General features: G+C 38.6%; 1 protein-coding gene across 2 annotated transcripts in view; it reads left to right on the forward strand.

Annotated features, from left to right (window-relative positions):
* The window catches only part of ATF6 (activating transcription factor 6), a 284,401-nt gene that overhangs the window by 64,357 nt on the left and 199,710 nt on the right, over positions 1-20,334 (forward strand). For both annotated transcript variants that reach the window (XM_004385747.3, XM_023740017.1), the window contains exons 8-9: positions 3,734-3,919; positions 4,838-4,929. In XM_004385747.3, coding sequence (XP_004385804.1) covers positions 3,734-3,919; positions 4,838-4,929 — 278 coding nt within the window. The remainder of the gene's footprint in view (positions 1-3,733; positions 3,920-4,837; positions 4,930-20,334) is intronic.

Here is a 20,334-nt window from a genome sequence, read left to right on the forward strand (position 1 = left end):
ATGAGACCAGTGGAGTATCTTAGATGGCCGCTCACAGGCTTTTAAGACCCCAGACACTACTCACCAAGGTAGAATGTAGAGCATTATCTTTATAAGTAGTATCATGCCAATTGAGTTAGATGTTCCCCGAGACCATGGTCCCCAGAGCTTCAGGGGATATTTTTGGTTTAAGGTTTAAAGATTATCTCAGGGGAATAGTTTCAGGGGTTCATTCAGCCTCCACGGCTCCAGACAGTATAGATTCCATGAGAATTTGAAATTCTGTTATGCATTTTCCCCCTTTTGATCAGGATTCTTCTATAGAATCTTTGATCAAAATGTTCAGTTATGGTAGCCAGGCACCATCAGTTCTTCTGGTCTCATAGCGAAAGAGGCTGTTAGTTGTTCATGGAGGCAGTTAGCTGCATATTCCTTATCCTCCTTCTGTTCCTGACTGTCCTTCTTCCTCTGTTGCTTCAATTGTTGTGCCTTGAATGGCTGCTCGCAAGCCTTTGAGACCCCAGGCACCACACAATGAACTAAAAGGTAGAACAGGAGCATTAAACACATTATTAGGCCAATTAACTAGGATGTCCTGTAAAACCATGACTCTGGGTTTCCAAATCAAGGAACTGAATCCCATGAGGTGTTTGGTTGCACATAAGCAGCCTCAGCAGCTACTCTTTGTTGTTGTTGTAAATATATCTATCACACAACTTTGCCCAGTTCAACGTCTTAAAAGTGTACAACTTATTGACAGCAGTTTACCAGATGGTAGTTCTACGTTTAACTTTTTAAGGAACTGCCAAACTATTTTCCACAGTGGCTGTACCATTTTACATTCCCATCAGCAATGCAGGAAGGTTCCAGTTTCTCCACATCCTGTCAAACACTTTTAATTTTCTTTTTTGGTAACTGCCATCCTGGTGGGTGTGAAGTGGTTTCTCATTGTGGTTATGATTTGCATTTCTCTAATGAGGAATGCTGTTGAGCATCTTTTCATGTGCTTATTGGCCATTTGTATATCATCTTCGGAGAAATGTCTATTCAAGTCCTTTGCTCATTTTTTAATTGAGTTGTTTGTCTTTTTGTGGTTGAGTTGTAAGAGTTCTTTGTATATTCTGGATATTAAACCCTTATCAGATATATGGTTCCCAAATATTTTCTTCCATTCTGTAGGTTGTCTCTTCACTTTCTTGATAATGTCCTTAGATGCACAAAAATTTTTAATTTTGATGAATTCTGGTTTATCTATTTTTTTTTTTTTTGTTCATGCTTTTGGTGTCATGTCTAAGAACTCATTGTCAAAAACTAGGTCCTGAAGCTTTCCCCCTGTGTTTTCTTCTAAGAGTATTATGGCTTTGGTACTTATATTTAGGTTATTGATCCATTTTGAGTTAATTTTTATATATAAGGTCTGGATCCAACTTGATTCTTTTGTATGTGGAGATCCAGTTGTCCTGGGAGCGTTTGTTGAAGAGTCTATTCTTTCCCCATTGAATGAACTAGGCATGGTTGTCAAAAATCACTGGCCATAGATGTATAGGTTCATTTCTGGATTCTCAGTTTTGTTCCATTAGTCTGTGTGTCTACCCTTATACCAGTACTACACTGTTTGATTGTTGTAGATGACTGTAGCTTTGTAGTATGTTTTGACATTGAGGAGTGGGAGTCCTACTACTTTGTTCTTCTGTTTCAAGATTGTTTTGGTTATCTGGGGCCCCTTGAAATTTCAGGATTGGCTTTTCCATTTCTGCAGGAAAGGCTGATGAAATTTTGATAGGATTGCAATGAATCTGTAGATTGCACTGGGTAGGGTCGACATCTCTTCTTAACAATATTATGTCTTCCAATCCATGAACCCAGGATGTTTTTCATTTATTTAGGTCTTCTTTAATTTCTTTCAGCAATGTTTTATAGTTTTTCATTTACAAATGTTTCACCTCCCTGGTTAAATGTATTCCTAGGTATTTTATTCTTTTAGATGCTATTATAAATGTTTTCTTAATTTCCTTTTCAGATTATTCATTACTGATGTATAGAAATACAACTAATGTTTGTGCATTGATCTTGTATCCTGCTACTTTGCTGAATTCACGTATTAGCCCTAGTAGCTTTCTTGTAGATTGTTTGGGATTTTCTATATACATAAGATCATGTCATCTACCAATGGAGTTAGCTTTACTTCTTCCTTTCTAATTTGGATGGATTTTTTAAAATTTTCTTGACTAATTGCTCTGGCTAAAACTTCCAGTCCAATGTTGAATAACTTTGGTGAAAGGTGGGCATCTTTGTCTTATTCCTCACCACAGGGGGAAAGCTTTCAGTCTTTCACTATTGAGTATAATGTTATCTGTGGATTTTTTGTAAGTGCTCTTTATCATGTTTAGGAATTTCCCTTTTATTCCTAGCTTGCTGAGTGTTTTTATCATGAAAGGTTGTTGAAATTTGTCAAATGCCTTTTCTGCATCAGTTGAGATGATCATGTGGTCCTTTTCTTCTGTTACTAATGGCTAGTTTGTTTTTACAATGGGATAGAAAGCTAAAAATGTTTTCTTTTGGGGAGAAGTTATCTTAGAAATGGTAGATAGGAAGGGATTGAAGACAATTAAAATAGTCAGGAGGCTGTTGTGGTAGTGGAGGGATAAGTTCCCGAGTGCTTGTGTTAGGAGAGTCGCAGTGGGAAGAGAGGGAAAGGAATAACAAACACATTTTCGCTGGAAGAAACGTGTCATTAGTACATACTTGATACATATTTATTGAGGGAATGAGGGAAGGAGTGAATATAGGGAATAAAAGAAAAATAATAGCTAATAGTCACTTACTTCTTTATATCCTGAGAGATAGTTATCACTGATAGAAATGAATAGATACAGAAATTTAGGTAGAGGGAGATAATGAGTTCAGTTTGCATATACCCACTTGGAAGTGATGGTGACTCCACTAGTAGACGTGGCCTTAAAAGTGATTGTATATATGGTTCTGAAGCACAGTCAATTAATTCAGGGCCAGAGATGTAGATTAAAGGTGTATATATATATACATATATTCATGATGGCATGTTCTGAGGGAATTTTTAAAGGGAAGATTGGGAGGTGACTAAATAAGCCTTAGAAAACACCAGAAGAAATTACTTTTAGGTTTTAGATAGGAGCTGCTGGTGAGTCAGCTCCTACTCATGGTGACCTATGTAAAATCAGAATGAAATGTTGCCTGGTCCTGTGTCATCCTCACAATTGCTGGCATGTTCAAGTCCATTGTTGTGGCTGCTGTGCCAGTCCATTTCCTCGAGAATCTCCCTGTCCTCTCTGGCCCTCTACCAAACATGATATCCTCCTCTAGTGATTGATCCTTCCTGATGGCATGTCCAAAGCAAGCAAGTTGAGCAGTGTTCTGTTGTGATCCACAAGGTTTTCACTAGCTAATTTTCAGATATAGATTGCCAGGCCTTTCTTTCTAGTCTATCTTAGTCTGGAGGCTCCACTGAAACCTGTCCACCATGGGTGACCCTGCTGGTATTCGAAGTACTGGTGGCAGAGCTTCCAGTATCATAGCAACACATAAGCCACCATCGTACGACAAACTGACTGATGTAGAAAACCTTAATCATTTGATTTTAATTTAGTTTGAATGGTGTTTTTAAATACTTGCTTTAAAACAACTAGTAACCTGTATTTTGAACAAGAGTTGTTTAAAAATAATTGTAAAAATCAGTATCTTCTGATCTAACCAGAATCATTGTGACTTTTCCTAGATTGCTGTGCTAAGGAGACAGCAACGTATGATTAAAAACCGAGAGTCTGCTTGTCAGTCCCGCAAGAAGAAGAAAGAATATATGCTAGGGTTGGAGGCAAAGCTAAAGGCAGCCCTTTCAGAGAATGAGAAACTGAAGAAAGAGAATGGATCACTGAAGCGGCAGCTGGATGAAGTTGTATCAGAGGTGGGCGCTAGTGATGCAGCTGGGAGGAGAGGGGTTAATGTATTCTTTTTTCCTGATAAATCGATTGAGAAGCTTCTACATTTTAGTTTATATTGTGTAAAATGACAGTGCTAGGAAAAACAAGGGTACAGTAAGTTCAGAAACATTCGCTGTGAGGATAAAACATTTGGAAAAGGACCTTTTGAATTGTACCTCCCAGTCTGCATACAGAAGTTGTCTCCTTTTCCTGGATTTCTCCCCAGCCATTACCTTAGCACCCTCTTTTCTGACTAGATGAATCACATTGAGACTCCAGGCCTTCTCCTTCAAAAAAGAAAACAATACAAAATAAACATGTGTTTGTATCTTTTCTCTGTTCCCTGACCGCTAGTATTTTCTTTGCAATTGGTTGCCATGCTGGTCTCAAGAAAGTTAATCTCCTCAATTCTGTGTATGAAATCTGCTGCTTTCAGGATTTCACATTACAGTGCTGTGCTGAACCAAATAGATGGCTGTGGAGTGGGGTATCTTACACTCTTCTTCCTGTCTTGCCCCTGAGCACATGCAAATACTCCAGTGTGCTACTGAAAAACAGGGATTTAAAAGACAGGAAGACAAACTATTGAAATGTCTCAAAATTCTTTGGGGATCAATAAAAATGTAAAATTTTTAAATTCTGTTCTTTGGGTAAAGAGGCAACAGAATGACCGCTGTCTCTTTTCTTCTGCTTCTCTCCTTTGTTCTCTCTGCTAGAAAAGGAAACCTGGATGGTTCTGCTCTAGTTTTTCAAAATGTTTCCTAACGTTTGAGTTGTGTTTTTCTTTTAATAAGAAAAAGTATTGGCATAACTGGCAAAGAGGGAAAATTCTTATCTTAAATGTTGCTTTTTGTGGGATTAATGTGTAATTTAATTGTAATTTATGTGGTTATTCCCTTTAGAACCAGAGGCTTAAAGTCCCCAATCCAAAGCGAAGAGCTGTCTGTGTGATGATAGTATTGGCATTTGTAATCCTGAACTACGGACCAATGAGGTAGGTGGATAGATATTTGTTTTGGGTTCTAATGCTAAAAATTTAAGTTCTCATCTTATTATTTATTGTTTTTCAGCTCTAGTCATAAGCTGGAGAGAAACTGATTTGTTTTATTCTTCACAGTGAGATATTTAAGTAAGAAGAAAGGATAAGAAAAGTTGGATCCTCTTTCTTGTTCTCCTCCTCCACCTAGTTCTGGCAGAAAATTTATGTTTTCTAATAAAGGAGGTCTTAAATTATCAAACATATCACCAGTGAAGCAGTATAGTATACTGATTAAGAGCATAGTCCTTGAAGTCAGACTGCCTGAGTTCAAATCCTAACTCTTTCACTTAGTAGCTTTATAATCTTGGGCAAGTTACTTAATCTCTTTGTGCCTTAGTTTCGTTTCCTTTCAAATGGGTATAATAATAATAATACAGGTATGTGTCACTTAACATCGATTTGGGCAGTGTCTGACTGCATATATGTCTGTGGTCCCATAAGGTTATCCCGACCTACGTCCATGCTCCCTTAAGGTTATCCTGATGGGAGAATGGGACATACCAGATGTACTTTGCTGAGTATGGAGATCTGATCTGTCTCTCACTAGCTCTCCAGTCCTGCGCCCACCCAGCCCTGGGGCGGCAGGGTAGGGGGTCCCAGTGCCCACCAGTGGCTGCCTGTCCCACTGTGCCTGCCTCAGACAGGAACCTCACAGATGCCACCAGAGCCACTGAGGAGGATGCTCTGCCAAGGCCACTGCCCTACTCAGCCTGGGAGCCCTGCGTCTAATGCCTGCCTGAGGCCACGGCTCCTCTGGCAGTGGCAGTGGTGAGAGGAGAACCAGGAAAGGCAGCCTGGGGAGGAGGGGCAGGCTGGGCTGGAAGAGTTTAAAGCCCGTGGAGGTGGGGACGGCAGGCAGGGAGACAGGAAGGGAAGTGAACCAGCTGGCTGGGTGGTGCCTCAGCGGGTGGGTGGGTGGGCAGGGGTCGGTGCGGGCAGCTCTGGGAGCTCTCCGGGGACCACAAAGGACCTGCGGCCAAGGAGCCAGAGTTTTTGTGCAGTCCCTTGGTGCCTCGGTGCCTTGGGTCCTGGGCCCAACTGGTGACTGTCCTTCGTGCCTTTCTCCTGTATGTAATGTGATGTTCGCACAACAGGCAAATCACATAACGTCCTATTTCACAGAACGTATAGTGGATGCTAGGCTTCGCGTACCTATAATTATAATTCCTACCTTAGAATTGCTGAGCATCAGTGATTTCAGGGCATTTGCATGGCTTCCCCCCTGACTAGAAAATAAGCAGCTAGAGTAGAAATGATCAGTTTCTGATTTAGTAAGTTTGAAGTGGGACCCAGAATCTAAATATTTTTAAGCATTCCAGGTGATTCCGGTACAAATTTTTAGCTAGTCACAGCTTGAGAAATGCTGCTATGATTAGAGTCATAGATTATTAGAATTGAAAGGGATCTTAGAGATCATTTTTTTCTGATTCCTAGTCACCACAGCACATTAAACAAATGAACACATTCCTAACAGCACATGTTGGGAATTCAAAAAGGACTTAGGCAGTGGCCATGCCTTCAAAGCTCTCATGGTCTCCCTGGGAGGAGAGACGTGTGAATGGATGACTGCACTACAATGTGATAAGTGTAATAATAGTAGTATGAACACAGTACTAAGAGAATATAAATGAGAGTGTGAGTTTCTTGAGGAGAAGGTTCATGTTGTATTAATAGGTGCTCAGTACATTTTTTGTTGAATGACAGAGTGATTAGGGAAATCCCCACCAAGGATGTTGAATCTTGAAGTGTGATAAATGTTTGCCAGGTGGAAAGCGCAGGAAAGGCATGCCAAGCGGAGAGAACAGCATGTTTAAAGGCACATTATGAAATGTGTATCTTGCACATGTGGAAAGTGTGTATGAGGGAAATACGGCTAGAAGTATAGGTAGGGGTCAAATAATGAAGGGCCTAGTACGCTTCTAGGTCCCTGGGTGGCACAAATGGTTTGCACTGAACTAGTAACCTAAAGGCTGGTGGGATGAGCCCACCCAGCAGCACCACAGAAGGAGGGTTTGACAATCTGCTTCGGTAAAGATTACAGCCAAAAAACCCTGTGAAGCAGTTCTACTCTGTAACACATGGGGTTGCCATGAGCTGGGAATCAGCTTGATGGGAATGGGTTTAGTTTTTTGGTTTAGTATGCTACTATGTACAGTGAGGTGCCCCCTAGGTTTTAGGCATAGGGTAACATGATCAGGTTTGTACATTAGGAAGGTGACACTGACTCTGAGAGTGGTATTGAAAATGAACTGGACTGAGGAGAGAGACCATTGGCAAGACACCATAAGGAGACTGTTGATGTATTTCAGATAATAGACCGTGGTGATGGAGAAGATGAGCTATCTCAGGGTACATCTCTGAGATAGGGTCAGTGGGATTTGATGACACGTGGGACATGAGGAAGAAAAGAGGAAGGTTAAAGATAATTCCAAAATTTCTATCTTGAAGGACTGAATGTTGATGCTGTTATCTGAGGTGGCAAACATAGAAAGAGGAATAGTTTTATGATGGAAAACAATGATTTTTATTTTTAGTATGGAAAGTTTGTGATACTGATGAGATATTGGGAGTTACTGGTGTGTGTGTGTGTGTGTGTGTGCGTGTGTGCGTGTGTGCGTGTGTGCGTGTGCGCGCGCGTGCGCGTGCGCGTGTGCGTGTGTGTGTGTGTAGAGAGAGAGCAGATGCAGATTATCCAAGGAGAACAAGTAGGGAAAGATGAGTAACAGGGAGACTCAGAGGGAATAAGGAGTATTGGGACTGTAGGCCATTTGGTAGAACTTCTCCAGTTACGCTCATTTCTTCCTTTCCAAGGCCTTTTTTATTTTTATACCATGACTTCCTCCACTGACTTCCATGACACAGCCATTGAAGAAAATAGAGCCATGGGTTTTAATTATCTTATATTTAAATATCGGTCTTTTTAAGTGACCATTAGTAGCCCTACCTTGAAGATTCTTTTATCATTACAGAGGCTGTTCCTTCTCCTCCTTTTTTTTTTTTTTGTTCACAGGAACAGTTAGTATTTTTTATGTGTCACATCTCGCTCAACTGATCAACAAATTCAGTACAATCTCAAAGACCCATCAGACTGTTTTGTAGAAATTGACAGGCTGTTTCTGAAACACATATGGAAATATTAAAGACCTAGAAAAGTCAAGACAATCTTTAAGAAGATCAAAATTGTGTATCTTACACTATCAGATATTAAAGCTACAATAATTAAGAGAGTAGGGTATTGCTATTAGGATAAAAGAATGGCTCCACGGAACAAACTGGCGAGTTCTGAAATGGACCTACACATATATAGTCACTTGTTTTTTTTAAATAATATTTTATTGTGTTTTTGGTGAAAGTTTACACAGCAAATTAGGTTCCTTTTTAACAATTTCTATACATATTGTTCAGTGATATTGGTTACATTTTTCACGGTGCATTCTCATTATTTCTGTTATGGTTGTTCTGTTTCCATTAATTTAGTTTCCTTGCCCTCCACCCCTTACCTTCTCATCTTTGCTTTAGGGTATCTGTTGACCGTTCAGTCTTCTTTTCCTTTTTAATTTATCTTCATATCTTTGTTTATTTTTAGTTACCAGATTAATATGATAATATATGGCCTTTGTAAAAATTTTAGAAAGTTTAGAACTACGTAAAAAGTGAAAGCCTTCTAGCTCACCCTCCTCCCAGCCTACTCCCATTCCCCCAATCCAGTCCTCTCTTTATATATTTTTTTAGGTTTCCAAACATATATTATTTAATTTATTCTATCAGAATATAGCTATTGAATATTTACTAAGCACTGAATATAATGCAAGACTAAGAATATAATGGTGAGCAAAACCAACGTGGTCTCTGATCTCATGGACCTTACAGTTTAATGTAAGTGATAGATATTAATCAAATGATTACACAAATAAATGCAAATTTATAACTATGTCAGATACCTATTAATGATCTCATAATATCATGTCAGATAATCGATATTATGAGACCATATAATAGGTTCGTTTGACCTAGTTGGGGGAGTAAGGCAAGGTTTCCCTGAGAAAGCAATAATTGTGTTGAGATCTAAAAGAAGAATTAGGAATTATTAGGCCAGATACAAAGAGAGCATTTCATGTAGCATAAACAGCATGTATAAACGTGTGTATAAATGTGTGTTTATATGTATATAGTTTTAAAATTTTGGTTTTACTAAAAGGGATCATGTATGTATTATTCAGGAACATGCTTTTTCACTTAAAAATGTATCAGTGCTTCATTCTCTTTTAATGGTTACATAGTTTAACATAGTATAGCTATAACATAATCTAGCAGTTTTCAAACTTTTGGTCTTGGGGCACTTTTATACTCCTAAAAGTTGTTGAGGATCTCAAAGAGCTTTTGATTATGTGGGTCATATTTATCAATATTAATTGCTTTAAAATATTTATTTATTCATTTTTAAAAAGCAGTAGTAAACTATTATATGTTAACATAAATTTTTCATGAAAAATGAAAATATTTTCTAAACCCCCAAAAATTTAATGGGAAGAGTAGTGTCATTTAAATTTTTGCAGATATCTTTGATGTTTGACGTAATAGAAACCAGCTGGATTTTCATGTCTGTTTCTTCATGCAGTCTGATGTGATATGATGTTTTAGTTGAAATAAAGAAATAAAATCCACATTCAGGTAGATAGTTGGAAAGGAAGAACCTTGCTAATCCTTTTAAAGTGTTTTGAGTTTAGTTTGCACATCCAGGGCTCTTTGGACCACACTTTCAGAACTGCTGCCATAACTTAGTTAACCAGTCCCCTCTTGATGGGTATTTAGGTTATTTCCAATAATATATCTATATCTGTCTCATTCTTGTATCTTGTAACATGCTTATTTTTGCCCAGATACCAATAGCTCATTTATTCCTTTACTCACTCTCTTTATTTCTGTAGGGTAAAATCTTAGAAGTAGACTGGAGTTAGAAGTCAAGAATATCTGAAAATTTGATAGATTCTGCCAAATTACCTTCCAAAAAGTCTGTGCCAGTTTACATTTCTACCAGCAAGGTAAAGGAGTATCTATTTTGCCATACCTTCCCTAACGCCATACTTTTTCCATACCTTTCCTTCAAGTGTTAGCTCAAATCCCACCTCATTGAGGCCTTTTCTGGACTGCTTTTTCTAATTTCAACGCCTGCTCCTGCCTCTGCACTCTATCCTCTTTCTTCTTTAACTTTTATCCACAGCATCTCTAACCTTCTAGTATACTTATTTTTTTTATTTTCTTTCTTTCTCTGCAGTGATTTTTGTCTTGTTTTGTTTTCCAGTGCCTAGAACAGTACCTGGCACAAAGTAATCACTCAGTAAATATATGTGGAATGACTGAATGGGTTTTATTTCCCTGATTACCAGTAAGTTATTTTTTCATGTATCTTTAGCTAGTAGGAAACCCTGGTGGTGTAGTGATTAAGAGCTACAGCTGCTAACCAAAAGGTCAGCAGTTTAAATCCACCAGCCGCTCCTTAGAAACCATATGGTGCAGTTCCGATCTGTCCTATAGGGTCGCTGTGAGTCAGAATTGACTTGATGGCAGTGAGTTTTGGGTTTTTTTAGCTAGTTGTATTCCCTTTCAAAAAATTACTTGCAATCTTGACCAAAAATCCTTCCCTTTGGTATGAGTTGCTATAAACCCACCTGCATGTATTAAACCTGTATCTAGTATTTATTTACAACCAATTTGCTTGCCATATATCTGCATATATTTGTTAATTCCTACTTTTGTACCTTTACGTACGCCATTCCCTATACTGAAAGAGCTTTATCCTCTCTTTCAACTTATGTTTTTTATCTTATGTATGACTTCAGGAAGCTCTCCCCACTGCCATTCTTGGTATTGCTTTATTCAACCTCTTCTCATCAGTTTTACAGTTTTTCACAGACATATTCTTTCACTTGTTAATATCTTGCTTTGTGATATTATTAATTTTTTTCTTATGCATATTTTATCCCAGCCATAAGGTCTCAGATCATTCTAATTCTTTATATTTTTCTTGTATAGACAATACAGGATTCATCTCAGAGCAAATACATATACATCTATTTACTGTTTATCAAAAACTGTATGTGCTTTTAGTTCCTCATTTCACATCTGAGGCTGTGTGTTGTTGTTGTTGTTAGGTGCTGTTGAGTCAGTTCCAATTCATAGCAACCCTGTGTACAACAGAACAGAACACTGTCCGGTCCTGCGCCATCCTCACAAGCATTATGCTGCAACACGTTGTTGCAGCCACCTTGTCAGTCCATCTTGTTGAGGGTCTTCCTCTTCTATGCTGACCCTGTACTTTACCAAGCATGATGTCCTTCTCCAGGGACTCATCCCTCCTGATAACACATCCAAACTGTGTGAGTCATAGTCTCGCCATCCTTGCTTCTGAAGAGCATTCTGGCTGTACTTCTGCCAAGACAGATCTGTTCATTCTTTGGCAGCCCATGGTGTGTTCAGTATTCTTCTCCAGCACCTCAGTTCAAAGGCATCAGTTCTTCTTCCGTCTTCCTTATTCATCTTCCAGCTTTTACATGCATATGAGGCGATTGAAAACACCACGGGTTGATTCAAGTCTTCAATCTTGCTTTTCAACACTTTAAAGAGGTCTTTTGCAGCAGATTTGCCCAGTGCAATGTGTCTTTTGATTTCTTGACTGCTGCCTCCATGGGTATTGATTGTGGATCCAAGTGAAATGAAATCCATGACAACTTCAATCTTTTCTCCGTTTATCATGATGTTGCTTACTGGACCAGTTGTGAGGATTTTTGTTTTCTTTATGTTGAGGTGTAATCCATACTGAAGGCTGTGGTCTTTGATCTTCATCAGTAAGTGCTTCAAGTCTTCTTCACTTTCAGCAAGCAGGGTGGTTTCATCTGCATAACACAGGTTGTTAATGAGTCTTCCTCCAATCCTGCTGCCCCATTCTTCTTCATATAGCCCAGCTTCTTGGATTATTTGCTCAGCGTACATATCGAATAGGTATGGTGAAAGGACACAGCTTAGATGCACACTGTATGAGGCTGTATGAGGCACTCATTTATTTATTCAACCAGTCTTACAGCAAATATTTATATAGCACTTATTGTTTGCCAGGTACTGAGCAAAGAGCCAAGGATGTAAACATGACTAGAGTACAGTCTACTAGGAGAAGCAGATATGTAAACAACAGTGTGAGGAAGAATTATGTGGATGTCATATAAAGATACGGACATATTCTGGAGGAAACACATAATAAAGAACCAGTAACTCTGATAAGGGAAATCCTGGTGGCACAGTGGTTAAGTGCTATGGCTACTAACCAAAGGGTCAGCAGTTCAAATCCGCTAGGTGCTGCTTGGAAACTCTGTGAGGCAGTTCTACTCTGTTAAGAGCAATCATGGGAGGCATTATGCAATAGCATTTGATGAATAAATAGGAAAGAGGATTGGATTATGCTGTAGGAAGTGAGGATGGGGCTGGGGGGAGACATTCTGTTCTGGAAGCCCTCATGAGTCAATAGAGATATGGGGGGAAAAAGACCCAAACAAACAAATTTTAAATGAATTAATGATCTTCACAGCTGCTGAAGTGAAGTGGGCGGTGGGCATGGATCTTCGATCCATTATGGAAGGAACAGATAGAACAAAGAATTATTAGATGGGCAGTATAAAAAGGAGCATTAAGAATGGGGAAAAAGTTTAAATACTTGAAAATCTTGAGTCACTACCAGAGGAGATCTGTGTCTGTCTCTGTGTGAAGGCTTCAGGAACAGAAAGCCAAGAAGTAGTGGGAATATTGGGAACTGTTCAAACCGAAAACATGTTAAAAAGCTTAGATTGAAGAAAAACAAGGAGAAGAGCTGGAAGGAATAAGAAATAGATGAACTCTTAACAAATTGGGATTATCTCCAGACACCAGGAAGGAAATAGGGAAGAACTGGCTCTGAAACTCACAGAAACCAAGAACTATTTCTTCAAGACAAAATTTGGCACAAACTGAAATATCAAAACCCTCGAAAGACTAAAAACTGTCCCTGACCCGAATGTTGGGAACCGAGATGTTCCATCGTGAATATTATTCAGAAGTGTTTCTTGATTGGCCCAATTGTTGCAGTCTCTTCACTGCAAAACTGGGAATCTTTTCAGGTCTGGGAGTCTGCTGAAAGAGCAGGGACTCCCCGTTAAAAATAAAAAAAACATTGCTGTCAAGTTGATTCTGACTAATATTGACCCTATAGGAAAGGGTACACCTGCCCCATAGGGTTTCCAATACTGTAATCTTTACCGAAGCAGACCACCACATCTCTCTCTCGTGGAGCGGCTGGTGAGTTTGAACTATCTATGTTTCAGTTAGTCTCCGAGTACTTAACCACTGTGCCTCTAGGGCTCCTCAAGGACTCCTCAGTTGAACCTTATTAGTACCACATGGAAGATACTTATTGAACAGCTTCCATTATATGTGGTCCTGTGTATCTAGAAACCTTAAGCAAGCATTATTATGTTTTAATTGGGGCAGAAACTGTATAGGCTTTTAAAAACAGATTGTGAGTTCTAACTGAACTTTTCTCAGGTACTGCAAAATTAAATCTGGTCAGACAAATAGCCATTTAAATCACAGATTTCCAAAGCATCTTTAATTTAGGAACATAAACTCATTCAGAATAGATCACATTACCATAAACAAGTTATTAATGTTTCAGATGTTCAATGTAGAATTGAACTTTTGTGCCTTATTGATATGGACCCAAGTGAAAAAAATATGTGAGACACAGAAGTTTGCCAAATATAGATATGCCTGAAGAAACATTTCCTCAAGACATTTGGTGATAAAATGTAAATACATCTTACATTTGAAGTAAGAGAGTTTTGTCAAAGTAACGTGCAGCAAGACTGACTAGTTTGAAGAGTTTTAGGTTACTAAGTAGCCATCACACAGAAAAAGAAAATAAACCAAATAGACGTAAGAGGCTTAATTTTTCTGGCTTTATTGATGTTGTATAGATGATAAAGAAGGCATCCAGTTATTTTTGGCGCAGGATTCAAGGAGCTGGCCCACCCTGAGTGCTCTACAAAAGTAGTAAGTCTAGGCAGCAGGGAATAGCTAAACAGGACAAATGTGAATTGGTAGGAAACCCTTTTTAATCCCTCTTGGGATCGATTCTGTGATTATTAGTCATATTTTATAAAAGTCAGAGAACCCAAAATTTAATCCAGATCTCTTTTTTAAAATTATTATTACAAACTCTATTTTTCTATCATATCATAAAGTTGTATTTTGTTTTTTTTTCCCTGCCGTTCTTCAGGAAGCCTTAAGGATGTGGTGGGCTAGATGTTCAGAGAAACTCTTTGCAGTTCAGCACACCAGAAAAAGCTGGATTTAAAAACAAAAACTCTTTCATTGTATGGCTGAACTGTAGACAAAGTAAGAACTTCCTCAGAGGCCAGACATTTTAAGAAAACATGAACCCATAAGGGTAAGCTAGCATTGAAAGTGGTGCTTATCCTGGAATTATTTCCTGATGCTTGGTGGTCTAGAGTCTGGGGATAGGAAAGAAAGCTCTGGATCTAAACAAGATGGGAAATCACAACCGAAGCCCCTCTCCTCCTATCCAAATATAGCTGGAACTTCCAAAGAATGACATTCTTGGTTGCTAAAAAAAAAAAAAAAGCTTGCCCTACCACAGAGGGAGACTGTGTAGTAAGTACCTATCTTGGTTTTTGTCTTTGAGTAGAGTGGAAATAAAGAAAAAGTCTTCCCTGAGAATTTCTTACCACAAGCCCTAATTCATGCAGGTTTGAGCCTGAATTTACACTACCAGTGTAACCTCCAAAAACACCAAGCCAAAAATTTAGTTTAAGTGCTCCTGTGTTGGTGGTACCTCCAGGAGCCTAGCAGAAGCAAATGCAGACTCTTCTCAGAGAAAGACAGTTTAAACTTCCATCCTCAAAAAATTGCACAAATAAGGTTCCAGTTGAACATGAGCTCACTGTCCCCACCCCCAACCAGGAAACAAGCTACCGTGAACAAGAGTCAGAGGAAATAATAAACTACAGAATCATGCTTTGAGAGACTAGACATATTTAAATTATCAGATACAAAACATAAAAAAAAAAAATGTGCCAAATAAAAGAGGGAATTAAAATATGACAAAGGAACAAAAGACCAGGAATTGACCAGGAAATTTTGAAAAACATCTGGGAGTAGAATAATAAGATAAAATTAGAAGAACAGTGCAGAGGTTAAAACAACAAAACGAACATTTAAAGAAAGAGATAATGAACTGAAATACGGACCTGAAGAAATTACACAGAATATAAGATGGAGAGACAGATAGAAAACATGAGAGATGTTAAGAGACATGAGGTTATATACTACCATAACCAAGTAAGTGATCACAGTTACATCACCAGTAACAAGACACCTTCTGATGTGATGAACTGAGAAGGGCACAATATCACTTCTGTGGTATTCTTGACCAAAATACCGAACCTGAATTTTATCATGAAGAAACATCAGATAAAATGAGGGACATTCTACAAATAGCCTGAAATCTTCAAAATTATCATTTAAAAAATTTTGAGTAACTTCTAACAGAATGTAATTAGTGTGTATCATTTCAAAAGTTAGTAAAAGAAAAATATATGGGATAGGATTGGGGGACTCAGTCCAAATGAAGGCAAGAAAAGCAAGAAAAAGGAACTACTAGATTATAAAAATATAAAATATGATGGCAGAAATGAATCTAGAATATTATCAGTAATCAGAATAAGTGGTAATGGTCTGAACTCTGCATTTATACTAAAGGCAAATGTTGTCAGACTGGAGGGGAGATAAAAGCAAAGTTCAACTTTATATTATTTATAAGAGAAACATCTAAAAGTATAAGGATACAAAAATGTTGAAAGTCAAAGAATGGAAAAAGCAAATAGTAGCCAGGAGAGCTGTAGTAGCTCTATTGATATCAAACAAGTAGACTTCAAGGAAAAAAGCATTACTAGAAATAGCCTACTACATATTAATCAGAAACTTAGTTTAACAGAAAGAGAGAATAATTCTGAATTAGCATGTACCAAATAATATAGCTTGGAAACAATAATTGACAGAACTACAGGGAAAAATTGACAGTCAGCTATCAGTGGAAAATTTTAACATACCTCTGTCAGTAATTGATAGACCACATAGATAAAGAAAAAATCTGCAAGGATATAGGAGATTTGAATATAATAAAGTTTGAGCTACTAGACATATATAGAACACTACATCTATCAACACATACGTTTTTCAACCATATATGGAAAATATTAAAGAATTAATCTTGTACTAGTTCATAAAGAAAGTCTCAACAAATTTCAAAGAATCTGTAACACATAGAACACATTCACTGGCAGTACAGTCAAACTCTAAATCAATAATAAAAAGATAACTAAAAATTCCCAGGCTATTAGAAATTAGAAAGCACAATTCTAAATAACCCATGAATTGAAGAAGAGAACATAATAAAATTATTACTAGTTATGGTAATAAAAATGCTATTTATTTATCAGATTTTGTAGGGTATACTATATTATTGTGTGGAAAACTCAATTCCAGAAGAATATTTACAATATGATTCCATTTATATAAAGTTCAAACCAGAAAAACTATATAATGTGGATGCATACATATAGAGCTATAACGAAAAGCAAGAGTTGTTATTTCAAAATTCAGAAGTGGCATTGAGCAATTTGAGCTCTCCCCTAAGCTGGGCTAGGTAGTATCTTCCTGGTGTTCTCAAATCATCCTGTTTACTTATCAGCATTTAGCCAGTTTTACTAGTTATTTGGTGGTGTCTCTGTCTTCGCAACTATAGACTCTTGTTTTGTTTTTAAGAATGGAGACTGCCTTATTCCTTTTTTATATCCTCAGCACCTGACATAGTGTGTATAGCACATGTTGTTGTGTGCCATGGAGTCGATTCTGACTCATAGCGACCCTATATGACAGAGTAGAACTGCCCCGTAGGATTTCCTAGGCTGTAATCCTAGTAGATAATAAATGTTGCACTGAGTTGCTAAGGAAGGCTTTTGTCAGGCTGACAAGGGAGAAGGGCATTCCAGGTGGAAGGAATACCATGTGCAAATGTATACATAGAGGGGTCAAAGAGGATGGCTTTTACTACCAATAAGAAGCAGTCAGGTATGGCTAGAACACATGTGACTTTTAGATGGGGCTTGACATATTGTAGCTACTTAATACATATTTGTTGGATGAGTGGTTGGGTGACTGAATGATTCAGTGTGAGTGCGCATAGGATACGTGGTGGGGAATATAAAAGAGAGGGCTGAAAGTGTAGGCTGCGGCCATAGACAAGTTTTTCATCTGAGCCAAAATGCTTTGACTTAAAACAGGGCAGGAACTCTACAGACATTTGCTCATAGAAGCAAAAAAAAAGTGTGGAGACTTGACCCAGATCTCACAGCTCTGGGACCAGACCTTGAGTCTCCTGGCTCCAATCCTGATGTTCTTTCTTTTGTGCCAGGTCTTCTGTCCTGGGGTATCTCAGGCCAGCTGCCTGACTCCAGGAAATTTGTCTGGCCTTAGAAAGATTCTCGGCACCCTTTACTGGGCTGCTAATTCCTGTTCATCTTTTAGTGTAAACAGCTGTCCCCTGTTCTCCATTCTGAGTGTTCAATGTCCTCAGGAAATAGAAGACCTTTAAAAAGGTGTGGGAAAGGTACAGCCGAGGGGCTGCATTTTGGCCCTGTAATCAAAAGGCACCCTTGCCTGTGGCCAGCACAGGGTTGACTCTTAGTCCTATGTATGTAATTAAGGAAATTCTTGTAGGGGTGTTTACTCCTCTTCATGCTTGGGGCCCCTCTTGGGCTTTGTTTCAGATGACTGTTACCTTCTGGGCTGAATCCCAGAATTTAGAAGCTGGAGCTGGGTTATTAGAGATTTTTTCTTCAAAAGAAGATCTCAGCAGCATATATTTGTAAAAGTAAAATGTATGATACTTTCTTAAAATAACAACAACAACAGAAATATCTAGAATAGGCAAATGCATAGAGACAAAAGTTTATTAGTGGTTACCAGGGGCTGAGGGGAATGGGGTGTGAGGAGTTATTGCTTACGGGATACTCACTTTTAGTTTGGGGTGATGAACAACTTTCAGAAATAAATAATGGTGATGGTTGTATAACATGGTGAATGTAATTAATGTCACTGAATCGTACACTGAAAAACGGCAAATTTTCCTCTTGTTATATACGTTTACCACAATAGGATTAAAAAAAAAGTTTAAAAAACTCTTTTCACATCTTGGGCGTTATATGACTAGTTAAACTTTCTTATTTTTTCTGCTTGTACGTTTTCTAAGATACTTTAGTTTTCCTGACTATTCTTTTTATCTCATTACTGCTGCTTTTGTATTATAAACTTAGTTTCTTATCATCATTCTCAGTACACTGAATCTTCTAACAGTTGAAACTGGATAGGATACATACAGTTATCACATTTCAATTTTTTGAGATTGAGGAAGACATGTTTTCTTTGTGGGGAGGGAGCTTAATTGCTTGATTTTTAGAATTTCCTCCTCCTGGATTCCTACTTCCTTAAAGAAGTGTTCAAAGATCACACGTGATGTTGGTCATACCAGAGGCATGGTTTTCATTGCTACTCTGCTGATGTTTTCCATTCGAGAGTTAAGTTTGTGTGTGTAAGTTTGTTCCTTGAGACCATTTCAAGGACAGAGTAGAACTGTCCCATAGGGTTTCTTTATTTTTGTTTTTTTATTGTTGTAGTTTAAATGAAGTTTACATTTCAAGTTAGTCTCCCATAAAGAAATCTATACATACATGTTATGTGACCCCAATTGCTCTCCCCATACCATGACAGCACAATCTTCCTTTCCACCCCTGATTCCCCATGTCCATTCAACCAGCTCCTAACCCTCTCTGCCCTCCCACATCACCTCAGGACAGAAGCCGCCCACTCAGTCCCCCACATCCACTTGAGCTAAGAGGCACACTCCTCATGAGTATCACTCTATGTCCCACAGTCCAGTCCAATTCCTGACTGAAGAGTTGGCCTCAGAAATTGTTTTAGTTCTGGGCTGATAGAGAATCCAGGGGCCATGCTTTCTGGGGTTCCTCCAGTCTCAGTCAGACATTAAGTCTAGTCTTCTTACTAGAATTTGAGTTCTGCACCCTACCTTTCTCCTGCTCCATCAGGGACTCTCTGTTGTGGTCCCTGTCAGGGCGGTCATTGGTGGTAGCTGGGCACCATCTAGTTCTTCTGGTCTCAGGCTGATGAAATCTCTAGTTTATGTGGCCCTTTCTCTCTCTTGCGCTACTACTTTCCTTGTGTCTTTGGTGTTCTTCATTCTCCCTTACTCCAGGTGGTTGGGACCAATTGATGCATCTTAGATGGCTGCTTTGCAAGCTTTTAAGACCCCAGATGCCACCCACCAAAGTAGGATGCAGAACATTTTCTTAATAAGCCTGTTATGCCAGTTGACCTAGGTGTCCCCTGAAAGCATGGTCCCCAGACCTCTACCCCTGCTACTCTGTCCCTCAAAGTGTTTGATTGTAATCAGGAAACTTCTTAGCTTTGGTTTAGTCCAGTTGTGCTGACTTCCCCGGTAGTGTGTGCTGTCCTTCCCTTCACCTAAGATAATTCTTGTCTGCTATCTAGTTAGTAAATAACCCTTATCCTACTTCCACACCCTCGTAACCATCAAAGAATGTTTTCTTCTGTGTTTAAGCCTTTTCTTGAGTTCTTATAATAATGGTCTTACACAATATTTGTCCTTCTTTGACTGACTAAATTCACTCAGCATGATAACCTCCAGATTCCTCCATGTTATGTTTCACATCTTCATTGTTATTCTTTCTCTTTGCATAGTATTCCACTGTGTGGATATACCATAATTTGTTTATCCATTCGTCTGTTGATGGGCACCTAGGTTGTTTGCATCTTTTTACTATTGTGAACAGTGCTGCAGTGAACATGGGTGTGCATGTTATCTATTCGTGTGGCAGCTGTTATTTCTCTAGAGTATATTCCAAGGAGCGGTATAGCTGGATTGTATGATTCTTTTATTTCTGGCTTTTTAAGGAAGCGCCAAATCAATTTCCAAAGTGGTTGTACCATTTTACATTCCCACTAACAGTGTATAAGTGTTCCAGGCTCTCTACAGCCTCTCCAGCATTTATTATTTTGTGTTGTTTGGATTAATGCTAGCCTTGTTGGGGTAAGATGATATCTCATTGTAGTTTTGATCTGCATTTCTCTAATGGCTAATGATCATGAGCATTTCTTCATGTTCCATTTAGCCGCCTGAATGTCTTCTTTGGAGAAGTGCATGTTCATATCCTTTGCCCA

The sequence above is a fragment of the Trichechus manatus genome, unplaced genomic scaffold (assembly GCF_000243295.1).
Source record: "Trichechus manatus latirostris isolate Lorelei unplaced genomic scaffold, TriManLat1.0 scaffold00145, whole genome shotgun sequence".
NCBI classification, from domain to species: domain Eukaryota; kingdom Metazoa; phylum Chordata; class Mammalia; order Sirenia; family Trichechidae; genus Trichechus; species Trichechus manatus.